Source organism: Numenius arquata, chromosome 21, assembly GCF_964106895.1.
Source record: "Numenius arquata chromosome 21, bNumArq3.hap1.1, whole genome shotgun sequence".
NCBI lineage: Eukaryota > Metazoa > Chordata > Aves > Charadriiformes > Scolopacidae > Numenius > Numenius arquata.
The window spans coordinates 2,181,945-2,201,389 of NC_133596.1; the positions used below are offsets into that span (position 1 = coordinate 2,181,945).

General features: G+C 48.4%; 1 protein-coding gene and 1 non-coding gene across 2 annotated transcripts in view; both read left to right on the forward strand.

Moving 5' to 3' along the window:
- PUM1 (pumilio RNA binding family member 1) overlaps positions 1 to 18,016 on the forward strand; it is an 88,867-nt gene extending 70,851 nt beyond the window's left edge. Inside the window, exons 15-22 of the mRNA XM_074162048.1 lie at positions 3,155 to 3,422; positions 3,953 to 4,082; positions 4,952 to 5,080; positions 6,465 to 6,602; positions 8,235 to 8,360; positions 9,343 to 9,464; positions 11,011 to 11,203; positions 16,043 to 18,016. Coding sequence (XP_074018149.1) covers positions 3,155 to 3,422; positions 3,953 to 4,082; positions 4,952 to 5,080; positions 6,465 to 6,602; positions 8,235 to 8,360; positions 9,343 to 9,464; positions 11,011 to 11,203; positions 16,043 to 16,174 — 1,238 coding nt within the window. The 3' untranslated portion in view covers positions 16,175 to 18,016. The remainder of the gene's footprint in view (positions 1 to 3,154; positions 3,423 to 3,952; positions 4,083 to 4,951; positions 5,081 to 6,464; positions 6,603 to 8,234; positions 8,361 to 9,342; positions 9,465 to 11,010; positions 11,204 to 16,042) is intronic.
- Positions 12,074 to 12,160, forward strand: LOC141474391 (small nucleolar RNA SNORD103/SNORD85). The gene has a single exon (XR_012463629.1). It is a non-coding gene; the product is annotated as a small nucleolar RNA SNORD103/SNORD85 (small nucleolar RNA).
- Positions 18,017 to 19,445: the final 1,429 nt, after the last annotated feature.

Here is a 19,445-nt window from a genome sequence, read left to right on the forward strand (position 1 = left end):
ACTTCACGTGGGTCCGTGTAGCCCCACAAGCTGGGGGGTGTCAGCCCACGTGTGTGTAGCTGGTGTGGTCTTGATAGACACGCTTACCACGCTGGGCTGAACGTGTCCGGCTCTGGGCTTTCCCAGTTTGGGATGGGGATCAGGATGTAGAGTGAATAGGTAATTAGTTTAATTTTATGATATTCTTGCAGAAGCAGCTTGGGAGAGGACTGCCCCAAGCAGTAATTTAAAAGGCAGGATTGGTGTGGGAATTTAATTTATGAGAGATTTTTTGGGAAAACTGGCTGGGAGTTGGTAACCAGTTAGCTGTGACGACTGGGAGGGGTGTGAGGCTGCATCTCCCTGGGTGGCTGGTGCAGGAGGGGACAGGTTGGGGCAGTGACACCAGGCCCCTCTGCCCTGAGCCCTCCTTAGGGCACAGCAGCGATGACTTCTCCCCCTGCCGTCTTTCATCTTCCTTTTTTCCCACTGTTCTGGTATTTCTCATACCGGGAGCTCTGGTGTTGCAGAGCAATTTGAGGGGCCCTATAAAAGTCCCCTGGAAGCCTGTTTAAGAAATGCTTTGTTTTCAGCCAGCAGCCTTTGTGTGTCTTCCCCCGTGTTTTCTTTTTTGACTCATCTTTTCATTGTCCTTTGTTTTTTTTTTTTTCCCCAAAATCAGTAATTCTTTGAGGTTAAGGTCTGTCTCGAGTGTCCCAGCAGGTGACTTACCATTTCAAACACAAAATGCAGTGAGTCTGAGTAACGTATCCACCTTGGAGTCCCCGGGATAAAGAGTCTGTGCCCTTCGCCCTCCCCAGATACAGATTTTTCTTGTTGTATCCCAGACGCTTTTAAGAAAACACGGTCAGTATGTTCAGAGACAGCCACGCCACGGCTGTCATGGCTCTACAACCTCCATGCCCCAAATGCTGCACTGGTTTGCTGTGGTTTGTCCATGCAGAGTGTATTGTGTGGCCGGCGTGGTGTTGGCACAATAGGATGTCTCCATGCGGTTTGCATCCCCCCCTTTTGAAGGTCATTCTGGCAGAGGATGCAGGAGAAACCATCAGTGCCAACAGCTTGCAGGAGCCATGTCCCTTCTCTGAGGTTTGTGTCCCTCCTGGTGTCCCCAAGAGCTTCAGGAGCTTCCAGCCTCATGTACTGCTCCTGAACAAGGAGGTGTTTCATTGTAGTTATTGGTAAGATTCCATCGAAATCTGGGATCTGGCAAAATCACTCTATTCCCAGCCACACCATGGCATAAAGGAGCTTGAGGTGCTCCAAGGTCTCTGGTCTTTGGTAGACAGGAGGGTTTCAGAAGCGCTTGCTTCTTTTGGGAAATCTGTCCTCGACATGGTCTCGTAATTCCTGGTATGATACTGGACATCATGGAGAGACCTGCTCCATCAGAAGGAAGGGAGATGGGTAGAAAACTGGAGTAATTAATCCAAGAAGATCAGAAGGGTTTCCTCAGAAAACCTCTGACAGAGAAGGCTTTTTCTGCACAAACTCTGCTTTCCCTCTTAGCGAGGCGATAAGGGGCTGAGTGCTAAACCTTTCCTCCTGCCGCCCTTCGCAGATGATCAGGAACTAGTTTTCCACTTCAGCGCGTTAGTGCTACGGCTCTTACTGCTCCAGGCTTTCAAAAAACCACTGGTGGTTCTGAGCTCTTGGAAGATGTCAGTGTGCCCTTGCCCAGCTTCTCGCTGTTGGCTTTCCTTTACCTGGGAGGTGATTTACTGTTCCTTTGAATACCCTGCTCCTTCCAGCTGTAAGGAACATCGCTTGGTCTTTTTTCGGAGTTCTTGCTCAATTAAGAAGTGGGGTAGGTAGAGAAGACAACGGCCACGCCACTGGCAGAGAAGAAGGGAGAGATGTGAACAAGAAGCTCTCGAGTCTCCTTCTCGAGGTTTGACACCAGCTCTGGAGAAGTGAGCCCACGTTTGCCCCGCTCTGAGACAGGGGAACTTAATTAGGCCGTTATCAGAAACTCGGAGGTGTTTCCTGCACAGGAGCTTCCTTCAGGCATTGACAGCTGAGGAGTGCAGTTCAGTTCCCTCAGCTCTTTTTTATATATATTTTATTTAACGTTTTCATTTCAGCCACCGTCATGCTCCCGGCTGCCAGGAGAAGGTCTGCTCTTTGGGGACAGCCCTCCCCGTGTTTGCCTTGAAGATCCTCCCTCCTTTGCCAAGACTTCTCGTAGCTTTTTGTTTTTTTTCCAGGTGCTTTGCCCTCGCTGCCCCGCGGTTCGGGTGGCAGGTTCCCATGCGAGAAGAACATTTTTCTTGGGAGGACTTTGTCCCACCCAGGAAAAACCGTACTCGCTCAAGGCATCTTGCGGTCTTTGACCAGCAGAGGGATCCCGAGCCCTGCGAGAAAGGGGAGAGTCCCATGCCGTAGCCCATGCCGTAGCTCTGAAGCGCAGTTCAAAAAATTACAGGCAAGAAACGGCGTTTGAAGGTGTCGGTTGGTTCCCGTCAACGCCTGGAATTCCTTAATTCTGTGATGAATCATTACCGGTTCCCCGTACCTGTTACTGGGTAACTCAGCGGCTCTCTTAATGCGGATGAAAATCTTTAGGGAATTTGTGAAAGCATGGCATTTTTAAAAAATGTATATATATTTATAATTTTTTATTTATTGTTATTTACCTGTATTTAATAATAATTTTTTTTATATCCAAAAGTTTTATACTTGCTTCTTGCTGCCTGTTTCTTACCTAATTTTGTCTTAATTCCGTGTGCCCCCTTCCACTGCGTTTCTTTTAAATCGGTCCTTCCCACGACAGCAGGATAGGTGAAAAAACCTGAGACTGGAGGATAAGGTAATTAGAAACACGGAGTTAACGAGCGGTGGGATCGACAGTTTGGTTTAGACGGTTTGGAGAGAGGAAGGAGAGAGTTGAGGAACAAGTTGTTCTAAAAGTTGTCTAACAGCTCTTAAGTTGTTAGAGTCTGTTCTTTGCTGAAGTTTAAAGCTGTCCCCGCCTGAACGGGGGGGACTTGCTTGGACACGGCCCCATCACAGTGACGCTGGGGGCAGTTTGCTGAGCTTAGTTGCAAATATTTCCTACCTGAACCGTGGCAGAAACCCTCCTGGGTGGAAAAGGGAGTAATTAGAAGTTGAACAGCACGCACGGGTGGTAACTGAAGCCTTTGGTGACTTGCAGGGGGGCTGACGAACGGCAGCGGCCGTTACATCTCAGCAGCTCCGGGAGCGGAAGCCAAGTACCGCAGCGCCAGCAGCGCCTCCAGCCTCTTCAGCCCCAGCAGCACCCTCTTCCCCTCCTCCCGCCTGCGCTACGGCATGTCCGACGTGATGCCCTCGGGCCGGAGCAGGCTGCTGGAGGACTTCCGCAATAACCGCTACCCCAACCTACAGCTGAGGGAGATCGCCGGGCACATCATGGAGTTCTCCCAAGACCAGCACGGATCCAGGTGGGGACCCTTGCGCTCTGGGCTTTAGGGACTTTGAGCCTCCTTGAGTCAGCGTCCTTTGCCGTTTGCATCATGAAGCGGAGAGGCAGAACGGGGAAAAAAGGAGGTGTGAAAAGCCATGTGGTGTAACACAGACCCTTCTTTTTAAACATCGTTTGGGTACAAATGCTGGTAGTAGGAGGTTCTCCTCTAAAGAGGAGCTTGTTTGCTTCCTGATTTATTCTCTGGTCCCACTGGTGTAGCTTGACTCATTTTAAAGAGCCCCCTGGATGCGAGACCTTGCTGTATTATTCTATTGAGATCCGCTTTCCTTGAAATGAGATTTTTAGGGTACCAACAACGATGTGTGGCCCCGGACCTCCACAGCTGTGACCACCCATGGTTTCAGATTGCTGAATAGGTAGCGCAACCGTGTTGTAAAGATTTATGGTTTGGAAGAACGTGGTGTATGAGGCTTTTGAACGGCTTTGTATTAAGCAGTGTGTGGAGGGCGTATGTGCCAGTGGCATCACACCAGCCCTGTTTTTCAGGTTTATTCAGCTGAAGCTGGAGCGTGCGACCCCAGCAGAACGGCAGCTTGTCTTCAACGAGATCCTCCAGGCAGCTTATCAGTTGATGGTCGATGTGTTTGGAAATTATGTCATCCAGAAGTTCTTTGAAGTAAGTCTGCGTTCCCCTGCGAGCCTTCTGGGGTGCCTGCTCTCCCGAGGTCTTGGACAAGCTCTTAGAAACCCTGCTATTTGGCTAAAACAGTGGATATCTGTCAGCAGTGATGTCACCTGCCCAGGGAAGCTGTGGCTGCCCCATCCCTGGAGGGGTTCAAGGCCAGGTTGGAGGGGGCTTGGAGCAACCTGGTCTGGTGGGAGGTGTCCCTGCCCAGGGCAGGGGGTGGGACTGGATGGACTTTAAGGTCCCTTCCAACCCAAACCATTCTGTGATTCTGTGGTCTCATCATTCCTGTTGGGGGTGACTGAGGTGTGGGACTCATGAAGATACATCTGGAAAGTAACGCTTTGCTTTGAGGTGCAAGAGGTGTAGGAGGAAATAGCGTACGCAGGAGATGCGGGTCCAAGAAGACTTCTTGAGGAGTCTGTGCTGAATTGTCAGTGCTTGTGTATTTAGGAACAAAAGAGAAACTTTCCCAGTGAAGAAAGTGTTGTGTTTTCACACCAGGAGGTTGGCCAGACACCCGTCTGTCCTTGAAACTGGTCTGTTCCTGCTCCACCAAGCCTTGGTGGTTCTTTTATCCCGTGATTTTGTAGCAACCCTACCAAGGGTCTGTGAACAGGGACACGTCACCCTGGTGGCTCCGGCACCTTTGGCTCTGGAGCTTTTCACACGTTGGACACATCTGACAGACACAGAACAGGTGTCTGGCTTGTGCCCCTTCACATCCCCGGAGGTGTGGGTGGTGGTTTCTCTCTTTTCAGTAGGCACAGCGTTTCTCGTTCAACGCTTCAGTGTGGGAGGGCCGCCGTCCCGTGCGGGTTTTTGTCCTTGTAGTGACTGGTTTTCATCATCTTCCCCAGTTTGGCAGCCTGGAGCAGAAGCTGGCCTTGGCAGAGCGGATCCGCGGGCACGTGCTGTCGCTGGCCCTGCAGATGTACGGCTGCCGCGTCATCCAGAAGGCTCTGGAGTTCATTCCCCCAGACCAGCAGGTAATTGTAAGTTTCAATTTTAACTTTCTTCTTGATGTTTAACGTTCCTTGCCCTTTGGTGGCGACTGCGACCTCCTGTTCCTCTTGTGGGTGCTGTTCTTTTGGTTTGGTTTATGGCGTGTTTGTTACGTTTTATGTGCATGCGAAGTTCGTGACACCCTGCTTGGGTCTCATTGTCACCTCCTTGTTCCACTTAATTGTTAATGGTGTTGGTTCTCTGTTAATTCCCCAAAATCAGATTATGTGTGTAGCGGAAAATGAGAATGATGGTGAATTAGAAGATATTTTTAAATCCCTTGAAGGAAACGGTGCCAGGGTTTTGCCTTGAATATTTGCTGAGATATCACTGCTCTGGTTTGTGGGTCAGTGTTCTGCTTTCCAGCAGAGTGAGATGTGTGAGGAGTTCCCAGAGCCGTCGAGCCAGGCCCTGGCGCTGGAGAGATGTGGATGATGGCCAGAGTCCCGCTCGGAGCTCATTAATAAAGGAATTCCTCTAGGGTTTATGAACACTGAATGAAAGACGCTAGGCAAGCTCGCTAATAAAGGTGTTGGGAATCGTAATACAAGAATCTCCATGTAGGTTATATTAAATTAAAAAAACTGAGACAGGCTTTAGGAATCCACGTTCCCTTTGGGTCCAGCCTGGGCTAAGCTGGTGACACACTCGGCAGGGCGGTGGGTGGTAGCCCAGACTCTGGCACTTCTGGCCTGAGATTTACTAATTATTTTCTTCCAGAAAGGTATTTTAGAGTACGCTGTACTCCTGAAATGCCTGGGTTTGTGTCAGTTGCAAGACTGGTCTCGTCCAATTTTAGAGTGTTATTAAATTCCCAAAAACTGTCATTCTCTGTTTTCCAAACTAAATCTTTTAGTTTGCATGTGTGTTAACTTAGTTATATCTAAACCTTATCTTCCTGGCTTCCTTAATTATCATGCAATATTACCTTGCCTGTGTAAAATACTAGTAAGTTCTTAATCCTGATGCTGACCCCATTTTAGTGACATATGAAGCTGATACACAAAAAGTTGGTGAAATTTGGGTGTTTTAGATGTCTCTTTCAGGGGAGCAGAGGAGGGGATGGGGGATGCGCAGTGAAGTTGTGTATCAGTGAAATGTCTTAAATTTGGAGACTTCTAAGGGGACACTGACGTGTAATGAACTGAGTGCTTCGTCTTCATTTTGCTACGGTATTTTTCTTGGTGGTTTCTGCAGCACCGCAGGCTTCACCTCAGCACTCGGCCCCTGGAAAACTTCCAGTTTGAAACACGTCAGTGCATCCTTCAGCCCTTTCATGTTTTTACCACGTTTAGCAGGGAAAACTTGGCATTTATCAGCCGTGAATCCTGGTGGTGCTTTCTGTTTGTCTGTCTCTCCCCCTAATAGAATGAGATGGTACGGGAGCTGGACGGCCACGTCCTGAAGTGTGTGAAAGACCAGAACGGTAACCATGTGGTGCAGAAGTGTATCGAGTGTGTGCAGCCTCAGTCCCTGCAGTTCATCATCGATGCATTTAAGGGACAGGTGAGTCCTTAACCAAGACACTGACTCTCAGTCTTTGTATTCCTATATGTTTCTTTGAACTTTCGCTGTAACTTGTTCAAGTATTTTTAATTTTAAATTTTAGTAAGCATCAACTGAAAGGTTTCTGCAGCCTGTTAGGGAGCCTCTTTGGTCATGTCTCCGGTACCGTTGCTGTGCAGGTATAGCACGGTAAACCATCCCTGCAAAATCTGTTTTCCTGGAACATCAAGTATTTTTTTGCCTGCTGGAGGGGAAAACGAGTCTCTCATTAACCCACCTTCATAGGAAAGGTGCTGAGCAGAGTTTTGTGATGGGTATAGTCAATTTTCATGATGATCCTCTCTGAGGACGGCTTAGAGGATTGCTGTCTCCCAAGGGTCTCAGACCAGGGGAAACCATGAGTTTCATCTAGAAAAGAGCAGTTACTTGTGCTTCATTCTCCCATTATTTCCTTGATATCCTCTCCTGAATTGCTGTGCTGGATATGAATCGTGCAGCTGGCTTTATTCTGCCTGTAGTCAGTTTGTCTTCCAGTACAAAAGTACCGGTTTGGGTGTTTCCAACTTCAAATTAATTGCCTTTGGAGGGGGACTTTGAAGTGCTAAGGGTTTTACGGCAGGGCTGTGGGGACAGCCCAGGGTCATTATAGCAGGAACCAGGAGCTTTGTTAGTTTGGCTGTTCCTGGATCAGCTGTGAGAGTGGGGACCTGCTCGGCTGGGTCCAAAGAAGCAGGATTCCAGCTGGAAGCTCTCAGCAGGTTTGCTGGTCAGAGTTTAGCTTTGGACCTGCCGCTGGGGAGTTCGATGGGGCAGAAACACCTCTGGGAACTTGGCTGATGCCACTGATGGTTCTTTGACCAGTCGTCCCAGTTTCATCTGAACTTTCATATGAAAGGATTAAACTTATCACCTCAAGACGATTGTTCTGCAGTTAATTACACTTCAAGTCCTGTTTTCCTGCACGGTTTACTCAATAGTTATTAAAAATTTGTAGACTGTGAATTTAACTTCAGTGCTTGGATTTGCTGCTTCTGTTCATTTTAAGCAACTAAATGGGACTTTGTGCTTTAGACAGAAAACTCTGCGGCAATAATGAAACGTGTCATGTTCTTACCAACAGATGTGGTAATCCGTTAGAAATGAGAAAGAAGGTTCTTTGTTGTCACTTCTCCCGAGTGCGGTTAAGACTTTGAAACACACGCAAATCGTTGAGGAAAATTCTCTGCTGAGCATTAATTTGGTTCATACCGTTTCTTACATAGCTTAAAATACGGAGCTGGCAAACAGTATTTATTCAGCTGGATTTATTTTTCTGAAACAGTGTTTTTAAGCAGCGTCTAATAATGGTTGGCTGTCCCAATGGGTTTTTTATTAATCAAGAGGCTTTACCAGTTGTTTTCCCATTTTGTGCCCGGGGAGGCTGAAGCACAGGTAGGGCTGTGATGTGCCTGCCACCCCCCAGTTAGTCCTGTGGCTCTGGGGAGCAGACGTTCCTAGTGTCAGTAGATGTTGCCTGGAGCTGCCGTGCTGGGAAGAACCACCCCGTGTTCGTTTACTTCTGAAAAGTTTGTAGATTCACAAAGACTAACGGATACGTCGCTGCCTGTGCTTGCCTGTCTTTGTGGAGCGCAGGTTTTCGCGTTGTCGACACATCCGTATGGCTGCCGCGTGATCCAGAGGATCCTCGAGCACTGTCTTCCCGAGCAGACCCTGCCCATCCTGGAGGAACTTCACCAACACACCGAGCAGCTTGTTCAGGTGGGTGCTGCGAGGTGCTTCCCCGGTACTGCTTGGTGTTGGGAGAGCTCCTGACACCCCCTTTGGGACTGAGCTCTCCTGGGGTGTCTGAGCACAGGGACTCTGGTCCCGAGGAGGAACGGGGAAGATGATGGCAGGCAAGAAATGAACCTTCACTGATGTTTTTTGACTACGTGCAAATACCCAGCAGGTATCAAAGCTGTAGTTACTTTCCTTTTTGGAAAGGATTTAAAGTATTGAGGGGGTGGCTGTCCTAATTCTTCACTCCAGAAGTTACAAGTAAGATCTTAAGGGAGTTGATGCAAAGAGCTGGTAACTTCTAGGAAAAGAAAATGGGAAGTAATTGAGGTTTTTAAAATGTGTTGGTTTTATGCACACCCCCTTCCTGGCTGCCTTTATGCTTCCTTGGGGTCCTCGTGAGGATGTTTTTTTGGGGGTTTCTGGTGTTGGGGCGCAATAAATGCACCAGCAGATGAGCCCTGTCCCGTATGCTCATGTATTTAGCACATGGAAAGTGGGAAGAGATTGGGCGTGGGGATGAGGCATCGGGTCGTGCCTCTGGTATCGTGAACGGGGAGAATATGTATTTGTGGTCTGAATATACACACATTCAGAAAACGAACACGCGTAAGGACAGTCTCTCGTAGCTAGAACCATGGCACAGCCCTCCAGGACGTGTGATTTGTGTGTTTGAACCTGGAGAAAGCAAGAAAAACTTGAAATAAGCAGAGTATTGTCATGTACGTTCAATGAAATTGCTTTGAGGTTTGTAATTGGTACAAAGATGTAGCGTTTTACCCCCTGGTAAAACTCAGGAATGCACATTTTTGTAGAAGTAGGAAGTATTTACATGGTTTATACAATAGATGTTTGAATTAGTGTTTAGTTCAAGTTTGTAAATCTTAATGCACGCGGGAAACTAGTTTGATATTAGAGGTTCCCGTCCACCTTTCGTCACGCGCTTCTGCTGTCTCTCAAACAGGACCAGTATGGGAACTATGTTATCCAGCACGTACTAGAACACGGCCGGCCTGAGGATAAGAGCAAGATCGTAGCAGAAATCAGAGGCAACGTGCTGGTGTTGAGTCAACATAAATTTGCTAGGTATGAATTTGTTCCTTGAAGTCTCCGCGCCCCGTGGGAGCCTGGCCACGTGCGGGAGGTGCAGAGGAGGTAGGGGTCGGGTGGAGGCAGAGGGAAGGAGGTGAAGATAACTCTTGGTTTAACGACAGAATGCTATTTATAACTCCTTATAACCTGGGGTGAGCGACGGGCAAGGTAAGTTTTACAGATGTGGAAGAGCAGCTCTAATCCTAGTTCTTGAACTTGACCAATAATTTGTGTGGGTGTTGTGTTTTTTGTTTTGTTTCGATGTTTTTTTTTTTTAAGTGGTCACTACCCTTTGGATAATAACGTGCCATAAGGGCATTCCACTGCCTCTGGAATGCTGTGTCGAGCCATGGGGGAATTTGGGAAATCGATGTAGCAACAATTCTTTCTCATCCCACTTCTCACAGAAAAACGTGTACTTTTTATATGCTGAGTCTCGCGGGCCTTTTTGAGACTCCCACACACAGAGTACCCTCTCGGGGAAGCTGAATTTTACTGAATTTTTTTTTTAGAGTTGGAAGGGACCATAGAGCTCATCTAGTCCAACTCCCCTGCTGAAGCAGGATTGCCCAGAGCGTGTTAAAGCTGCGGCAGCGCCGGGCTCTTAGTGCAGATGCTGCAGAGCTACACAGGGGTAGAAGCAAAACCCAGGTGCCTTAGTGGATGGCAAGACAAAGTAATACTTCCCATATTTGCAAATTCCTTTTGTGTGTGTTTGTAGCCAGTGGAACGCAAAGGTGACCTCTTCAAAGGCTCGATATTCCCCCCTTTTTTATGAAGAGTAAAATAGTCCTTTAATACTTACGAACACAAGGGAAGTGTAACATTAACAAGAGTTAGAAGAGTGTGGTCTTACTGTTGTTATTGCAGATTCTTCCTCCAATTGACTTGCCTTGCTCTTTTTTCTAACGTTTTTTTCCAACTGGAGAATTAATTAATTAGTGTGGGGTGTCCCCGGAGCTGAGTGCTATCCGTGGCACAGCACTTGGTCATTCTCAGGCAGGGACACAGGAGATAAGACTAGCAAAGCTCGGCGTCCCCTCTCATACATCCTATTTAGCTTGGCTCTCTGGAGAGCAGAGGCCAGTCATCAAATCTGTTCTGGAATTCTGGAAGTTCTCTGCTTCGCTAAGATCTTTTGTTCCTGAAAAAAAATTTCCCTGTTATTCTAACCTTGGACCTCTGTTCCTGTCGAGCTCCAGTACTGAGAAAACCATCCAGAGAACAACTGCTCTGCTTCTGTGACGGGGGGGCACGCAGTGAGAACAGGCATCTCAAACGCAGCATCCTTGAGGAGTTGCACAAATTTGGGTGGAATAAAACCCGAACTGGTGCTTTACCCAAATTCCCACTCCGATCCCCAAATTCCCACTCAGATCCCCAAATCCTTGGACCGCTGTTAGACATAGCTTAATTTTTATGCCAGCACATGTCGCTCCAAAACCTCTCTGCCCTCGTGTAAGAGGTCCTTTTGGGGCTGAGAGAAAAGCCTGGAAGAGACGTCGTTACTCACAGATTCTCCTCCTTTCCTTGTTACCAGCAACGTGGTGGAGAAATGTGTGACCCACGCGTCCCGCACGGAGCGTGCCATGCTGATCGATGAGGTGTGCACTATGAACGACGGCCCTCACAGTGCCTTATACACCATGATGAAGGATCAATACGCCAACTACGTGGTGCAGAAGATGATCGATGTGGCGGAACCGGCTCAGCGGAAGATTGTCATGCACAAGGTAAGCAGCTGCCCTCCGTGGAGGAGGATGTCAGGCTCGTCGCTGCCACCCTGGTTGCGGTGAGGAAATAAGGCTGAGGTGATTGCTTTTGCCATTAGAATTTTGTAAGGATGGAAGTGTTTCCGAGTTGCGTATTTCAGTAGTAGCTGAAATATGAAAATGTGGAATAATCACAGAATCACAGAATATTTTTGGTTGGATGGGACCTTTGAGATCATTGAGTCCAACCAACAAAAAAAAAAAAAAAAACAAACCCCAAAACCAAAAAAACCCCCAAAAATCCCAGAACACCAAACACCAAAACCATACCAAAACAAACACCCACAACCACACACCACCCACCCCCAAACAGACACAAAGCAACAATCTCGGGCACTAGAGCATGCCCTGAAGTGCCATGGCTACACGTTCCTTAAATACCTCTAGGGATGGCGACTCCACCACCTCCCTGGGCAGGCTGTTCCAGTGCCTGACCACCCTCTCAGGAAAGTAATTCTTCCTAATATCTAATCTAAACCTCCCCTGCCCCAACTTCAGACCATTTCCTCTGCTCCTGTCATTATCCTGTAGAAGAGGCCAACACCCACCTCTCTACACCCTCCGTTCAGGGAGCTGTAGAGGACAATGAGGTCTCCCCTCAGCCTCCTCTTCTCCAAACTAAACATGCCCAGTTCCCTCAGCCTCTCCTCCTATGACTTGTTCTCTAGATGAGATGCCATTTGGACTGAAAACTAGCTGGTTGCTTCTAGCAATCTCTTCTGACCTACTAACCTAGTTCTGTGCTCGTGGTGGAGCGAATGCTGATAAACCCCCCCCCAAAGCGACTGCAGCAGTGACACGGGGTGGTGCCTGGCGAGGGACACTCGGAGGTCTGGCGGTGACGACACACTTGCCCTCACTGAGAACAGCCTTCGCTGCTGAGAGCGTTCCCACGCACTCGAGTGGAACCGAGCCAGACCCCGACACACCTGCGGACCCCTTTGAGGGCTGCCACCGCCGCCGTGTCACCTTGTCCCTGCGTTACAGCCCTTGGGGTGGCTGGTGGCACCGGGCTCACGGGCATCTGAGCCGGCAGTCATTCATCAAATCCTCCGTTTCTCGATTTTCAATATGGTTTTGATGAGAGACCTCCACGGTTCAGCGTTATCCCGCAGCGTTTGAATGCATAACAATTTCAGGACTTAATATTGGTCAAAAATGAAGACATTTTGGAATTAAACACCCATTGCTGCCAGCTCTGCCTCCCAGGGCTCCACGCCTGCTGTCCCAAGGGCAGGAGGCTCTAAAAATCAGGTTATATGTCTTCATTTTTAAAGGTCACATTTGTGGGTCTTTGTAACTGTAATGAGTGGGAAAAAATAGGCTTTTAAATGTGTAGTGGAACAGAGATTATTTTATTTAGTCACATGGTTCTGGGGTCTGTTACTTTGTGAAAAACAGCAGCTAGAGCTACACCTCTTACAGAAATAAAATACTGACACTGGCGTGGGAAACCCCATGTTTATGGTGTTTTTAAGAGGAACTGTGAGAATGTCAGGTGTTGAAATCCCAATGAAGTGAATTGTATTTAAGAATCCTGGAGTATAATGGAGCAAGTGATTTTTCTGATAAAAAGTGGGTTTTATCTGTGTAAGGAACCTGATTTTACCTCCGCGCGGCAGTTGTCTGTGTAGAAACAACACAGAGCAGCTGAAATAACCTTCAGGGAGGTCAGTTCTTAGGTTCAGGGATCATTCAGAGTAGTTCTTTTAAACCAAAATCTGTATTGGTCCAAAAGTAATTATAAAGATCATTAAATAAAAACGCCTGGCGAGGGATACGCGCGGTTTAACTGAGGCAGAACGGTCTGTAGCTTGTGCTGATCTGCATGTAGGGAGGTATATATTAAAAAAAAAAAATATATATATATATGAATGATCTTTACTGACGTGTTCTTTCTCCTGTCAAGCAAAGTCTTTGGAATAAAATGCTAATTGGGTTATCAGTGTGGCTGTCAAAACTAGCGCTGGGCTGACGGCGAAACAGGACGGGCTGGATGCGGGGAGCTCAGCTGCCTTCCCCAGCCGGATGAAAGCCGGGGGAAACGGAGCCTGTCGGCTGGGGCTTTTGGGTTGGAAAAATTGCTGTTGGTACAAACAAGTCTGCTACGAGGACAGGCTGAGGGAGCTGGGGTTGTTCAGCCTGGAGAAAAGGAGGCTCTGGGGAGACCTCATAGCGGCCTTCCAGTCCCTGAGGGGGGCTACAGGAAGGCTGGGGAGGGTCTGTTTCCAAAGGCCTGCAGTGACAGGACGAGGGGCAATGGCTTTAAGTTGGAGAAGGGGAGATTTAGATTGGATATTAGGAACAAGTTCTTTACTCTGAGGGTGGTGGAACACTGGAACAGGTCGCCCAGGGAGGTGGTTGAGGCCCCTTCCCTTGAGATATTCAAGGTGAAGCTCAACGAGGCCCTGGGCAACCTGGTCTAGTTGGGGGTGTCCCTGCTGACTGCGGGGAGGTGGGACTAGATGACCTTTGGAGGTCCCTTCCGGCCTGGACCAATCTATGAATCTATGAAAAGCAGTTTGTGGTATTCTTAGAGACAGCACTTTTATTTAAAAAAAAAAAAAAAAAAAAAAAAATTGAAAAGTGATTTTAACAGTTCAAAAAAGAAAAAAGAGTCTTAGAAAAGAAGAGGAACGAAGAGCGAACTGTGGGACCTGGGGAGACTTCCTTCTCCTCAGCCTCAGAGCAGCTCTTGGACCTTGCTGGACACGGGATGTGGGGAGGGCCAAGGCGTCAGTTCATGATTATTCATAGAATCATAGAATCGTCCAGGTTGGAAGAGACCCTTGGAATCATCGAGTCCAACCATCTACCCTACTCTACAAAGTTCTCCCCTACACGGTATCCCCCAACACCACATCTAAACGGATCTTAAACACATCCAGGGATGGTGACTCAACCCCCTCCCTGGGCAGCCTGTTCCAATGCCCGACCACTCGTTCTGTGAAAAATTCTTTCTAATGTTCAGTCTAAACCTACCCTGCTGGAGCTTGAAGCCGTTCCCTCTCGTTCTGTCATTAATTACCAGCACCAACCTCTCTACAGAGAGACCAGCACCAACCTCTCTACAGTGTCCTTTCAAGTAGTTGTAGAGAGTGATGAGGTCTCCCCTCAGCCTCCTCTTCCTCACACTAAACAGTCCCAGCTCCTTCAACCGCTCTTCATAGGATTTGTTTTCCAGGCCCTTCACCAGCTTCGTTGCCCTCCTCTGCACCCGCTCCAGCACCTCGACATCTCTCTTGGATTGAGGTGCCCAAAACTGGACACAATACTCCAGGTGTGGCCTCACCAGCGCTGAGTACAGGGGGACAATCCCCTCCCTGCTTCTGCTGGTCACGCTATTTCTAATACAAGCCAGGATGCCGTTGGCTTTCTTGGCCACCTGGGCACACTGCCGGCTCATGTTCAGCCGCTTGTCCATTAGAACCCCCAGGTCTCTTTCTTCCAGGCAGCTTTCCAGCCACACTTCCCCAAGCCTGTAGCGCTGCTCGGGGTTATTGTGGCCCAAGTGCAGAACCTGGCACTTGCCCTTGTTGAAACTCATACCGTTGATGTTGGCCCAATGATCCAATCTATCTAGGTCTCTCTGTAGAGCTTCCCTATCCTCCTGGGAATCAACACTCCTGCCAAACTTGGTGTCATCTGCGAACTTTCACTTCCTTGAAGTGAAATAGGGATTTGGACAGTTAGCGGCTGAGCTGGTGGAATAGGCCGCCTTTGGGATGGATTCCCCAGGGGTTTTTATGGTCAGGGGGCTCCCCGGGGCAGGGAGGGCCGAACATCCCGCTCTGGGTGTTCTCTCACCGCCCGCAGCTCCCACTCCCGAGCGAGCGTCCCTTGTCTCTGTGTCACCGAAGGAACGTCCTGGGGGTAGGGGGCATTTCTCGAGTCATGAAAACGAATTGCTTTTATGTCTCCTTCCTCTCAAACTGCCCAGGAGAACTTCAGCAGCACGATGTTACTGCCCCGAAATGGCTGGCCTTGTTTGAGGGGCTCTGGCAGGGGAGGGGGCTTTGTTCAGGTGTTGGAAGTGACTTAGTGAAGTCACTAAAATAGTCCTGCCTCCAGCTCTGGGGCCTCAGCACAGGAGAGACATGGACCTGTTGTGTTGGAGCGCGGCCAGAGGAGGCCGTGGAGGTGCTGGGAGGGCTGGAGCCCCTCTGCTGTGAGGAGAGGCTGAGGGAGCTGGGGGGGGGTTCAGCCTGGAGAAAAGGAGGCTGAGGGGAGACCTCGCTCTCTCCAACTCCCTGACAGGAGGGTGTAGCCAGGGGGGGTCGGTCTCTTCTCCCAAGGAACAGGTGATGGGACAAGAGGAAACGGCCTCAAGTTGCGCCAGGGGAGGTTCAGATTGGAGATTAGGGAAAATTTTGACACGGAAAGGGTTACTAAGCCTTGGAATGGGCTGCCCAGGGAAGTGATTGAGGCACCATCCCTGGAGGGATTTAAAAGCCGGGCAGACGTGGTGCTGAGGGGCATGGGTTAGTGGTGGCTTTGGCAGCGTTGGGTTAATAGTTGGACTCGATGGTCTTCAAGGACCCTTCCAACCCAGACCACTCTATGACTCTTAAGACGATGCCACCTACTTGACCAGAAGTTCCTCCTAAAAATAACATCAGTGAATGATGGGCATTGACTTGATTCACAGTAATTGAGGTGATTGCAAAGTGGTTTTGTGGTCTTCTGATCTCCTGCTGGTGGCCACCGCTCTGCCCCGGGCGGTACCTGGAGCTCGCCCAGGGTTGCCGTGGTCGTAGTTGGGGGTTCCTGAACTTCACTCCCTCTTCTTTTATCTCCCAGATCCGGCCTCACATCGCCACCCTGCGCAAATACACCTACGGCAAACACATCTTGGCCAAGCTGGAGAAGTACTACATGAAGAACGGGGTGGACCTGGGCCCCATCTGTGGGCCCCCCAACGGCATCATCTGAAGCAGCGACGTGGGGAGGGGGGATCCCACGGCCCGTCCCGCGCCTACAACCAGCAACCGACAATATTCCAATATACAGATAGAAAACGTTTTCTGGTTGCGAAACTGCGAAAAAAATGGAAAAAAAAAAAAAATAAGAAGAAAAAAGCCTTTGTAAATTTCTTTAATTTTATTATGCATAACATGTACTAATTATTTTTTTTAATTAACTAATTGCCCTGCTGTTTTACTGGTGTATAGAATACTTGTACATAGGTATCAAATGTACATGGAAAGGCCACGTTTTTGTTCACTGTTGTATCTATATTCCAAATGTGGAGACTTTTCAGGGTGGTTGGTTTGAAGAAAACAAACAAAGAACCGAAACAAAGAAGAAAAAAAAAAAAAAAGGTTTTAATTCATCTGCCTCACGGGCAACTTTTTTGCAAATACCTGGGTTTTTTTTCTCCTTTTAGTCAAAAGTCGGCAAGAAGTTTGAATTTTAGTTAAATGGCACAGATTTAATGCTGTTTATAAATATATTAAAAAAAAAAAATTCAACTTGCTAAAGCTTCGGTTTAAAAGAAAAAAAAAAAGAGAGAATTAAGGTTTTGAAACTTTTTAATTGCTTTTTTTTTTTTTTTTTTGGGGGGGGGGGAGCGGAACATGCTGAAGGAGGTGGTGGCTGCTTTTGCTGTCGTTTTGGGGAGGAAAACGTCCACACACACACACACCCCCCCACACACACCCCCACACACACCCCGAGAGGTTTTAAAGCCGAGGGGGGGGGTGGGAGGCGGTTGTGCTTGTTCACCGCCCGCCCCCTTCCTTAACGAGAGACACGAGTTGATTATTTAGCATGAGGAAAAAACAAAAGAAATACAAAACAAAAAGAAACCCAACTCGGCTTTGGTCTTGCTTCTATAAATATCTAGTGTATACTTGGTGTAGACTTTACATATATAAAAAAAAAAATTAATTTGTAGTATTTTCTTGTTTTGATGTCTGATCTGTATCTATAATGTACCCTAGTAGTGGAACATACTTCTGACTGTACAATTGTACATTTGTAAACCTCTGTAATGTAAATGTGGAGAAGTTTGAATCGACATAAAAACCCGTTTTTTTGGTAAGAAAAGAAAAAAAAAAAAGAATTAGCAAAACCTGTGCATTTCAGTGTATATTCACACCTTTTATGGTCGTAGCATATAGTGTTGTATATTGTAAATTGTAATTTCAACCAGAAGTAAATTTTTTCTTTGGAAGGAAATGTTCTCTTTATACAGCCTAGTTAATGTTTAAAAAAAAAAAAAAATAAATAAAAATAACTGCTTGGTTTTATTTGTCACCTAGTTGAACGGTAGCGATCCTTTCTAAATGTTATACGAAAATGATTCAGTTCAAAATAGTGTTTTTTTGAATCTTAAAAAAAAAAAAAAAAGTAATGTTTTGCTTATTTTGTGACAGTAAGAAACAAAAAAGTGCAAAAGTACAGCCCCCCCCTAGTTTTCCTTACAATCAGAGTTCCCCTTTTCACCTTGTAAAGTGTGAATCGCCTTTCCCCCCCCCCCCTTTTTTTGTACAGAAGATGAACTGTATTTTGCATTTTTGTCTACTTGTAAGTGAATGTAACATACTGTCAATTTTCCTTGTTTGAATATAGACCTGTAACACTACACGGTGTACATTTACAGAGCCTTGTGTATATTTCCAATGAACTTTTTTGCAAGCACACTTGTAACCATATGTGTATAATTAACAAACCTGTGTATGCTTATTGCCTGGGCGACTATTTTTTGTAACTCTTGTGTAGATTGTCTCTAAACAACGTGTGATCTTTATTTTGAAAAATACAGAACTTTGGAATCTGGCTTTTTGCCTTGCCTTTGAATGCCTCCCGGAGGGTGCTGCTCCCCCCCCCCCCCCCCCCCCGCCCCCCTCCCAACTTTTTACCTCCTTTTTTTAGTTATTTCGGAGCAGTTTTTCCCCCTGGGCTCAGTCACACGCGTGGGAAGCGCAGAGCAGCCGGGACTGTGTCATCACCCCCCCTCCTCCTGGGGGCTGGGATTTTGGCTTTTCCTCCAGGTCTGCACCATCGCCCCCCTCCTCCTGGGGGCTGGGATTTTGGCTTTTCCCCCAGGTCTGTACCTCCGCCCCCCACCATCACCCCCCCTCCTCCTGGGGACTGGGATTTTGGATTTCTCCTCCCCCCCCCCCCCCCCTTTTTCAGCACATCCAACCCTCTGCAGAGCCCAGGCAAACTCGAGGCACCCACAGCCTCCATCCTCTGGCAGAAGGTTGGAGGTGAACAACCGCCACGTGTCCCTTGGTCATCTTTAGCGCTGCAACTCCTGAAAAGGCGGGGGGAACGATGGTGCCTGGTCCCTCCCACCTTCTGCTCATGGTGTCCTCTGCTGCTGTTCCTCCTCCTGCCCCTCTCTGCAGGCTGGGCTTGGTGGTCCACGGAGTTGAGGGTTGTGCAGAACATCCATCTCTTCGCTTTTTGGGGTGTGGGGAGGGACCGGGAGAGGTTGGGGTGGGAATGCACCAGCAATATTGAGTGCCGGGGTGGCTTGGCACTGGTGGTTGATGGTTCCAGAGAACCACCGACTCAACCGATGGTCTGTTCTGCCTTGAGAACTGCTCAAAGAGCAACAGCAAACCCTGAGCTGCTGTTTTCACGGAGACTTTCCCCAGTCCCGAGCTCTCCTTCCCCAGAGGTACCACTGGGGCCGACACTGGGTGAGCACAGTTAGACCTCTCCTGCTCCTCTGCCCCATGTCCCACCACCGTCATCAGCTGCTGCTAGACCATGTTCTTACTGGAGTCTATGGGAGAGCTGGGGAGGGACTCTGGATCAGGGAGGGGAGCCCTAGGAGGAGGGGGAAGGGTTTGACACTAAAAGAGGGGAGACGGAGATGAGATCTGGGGAAGAACTTCTTTGCTGTGAGGGTGGTGAGAGCCTGGCCCAGGTTGCCCCGAGAAGCTGTGGCTGCCCCATCCCTGGAGGGGTTCAAGGCCAGGTTGGAGGGGGCTTGGAGCAACCTGGTGTGGTGGGAGGTGTCCCTGCCCAGGGCAGGGGGTGGGACTGGGGGCGCTTTAAGGTCCCTTCCAGCCCAAACCATTTCATGATTCTCGTGCAACTCCTCAGTCTGCTTTTGTCCTTCATTCCCCCAGTTCCTGATTCCCAGGAAGCTCCAGCTCTGCTTCCGTCCCGGTGCCGTTGAACTGGACTCCACCACGACACTGGCTCGGGGAGAAATTTGGCCGCCTCTCACCACCAATTTGTCTTC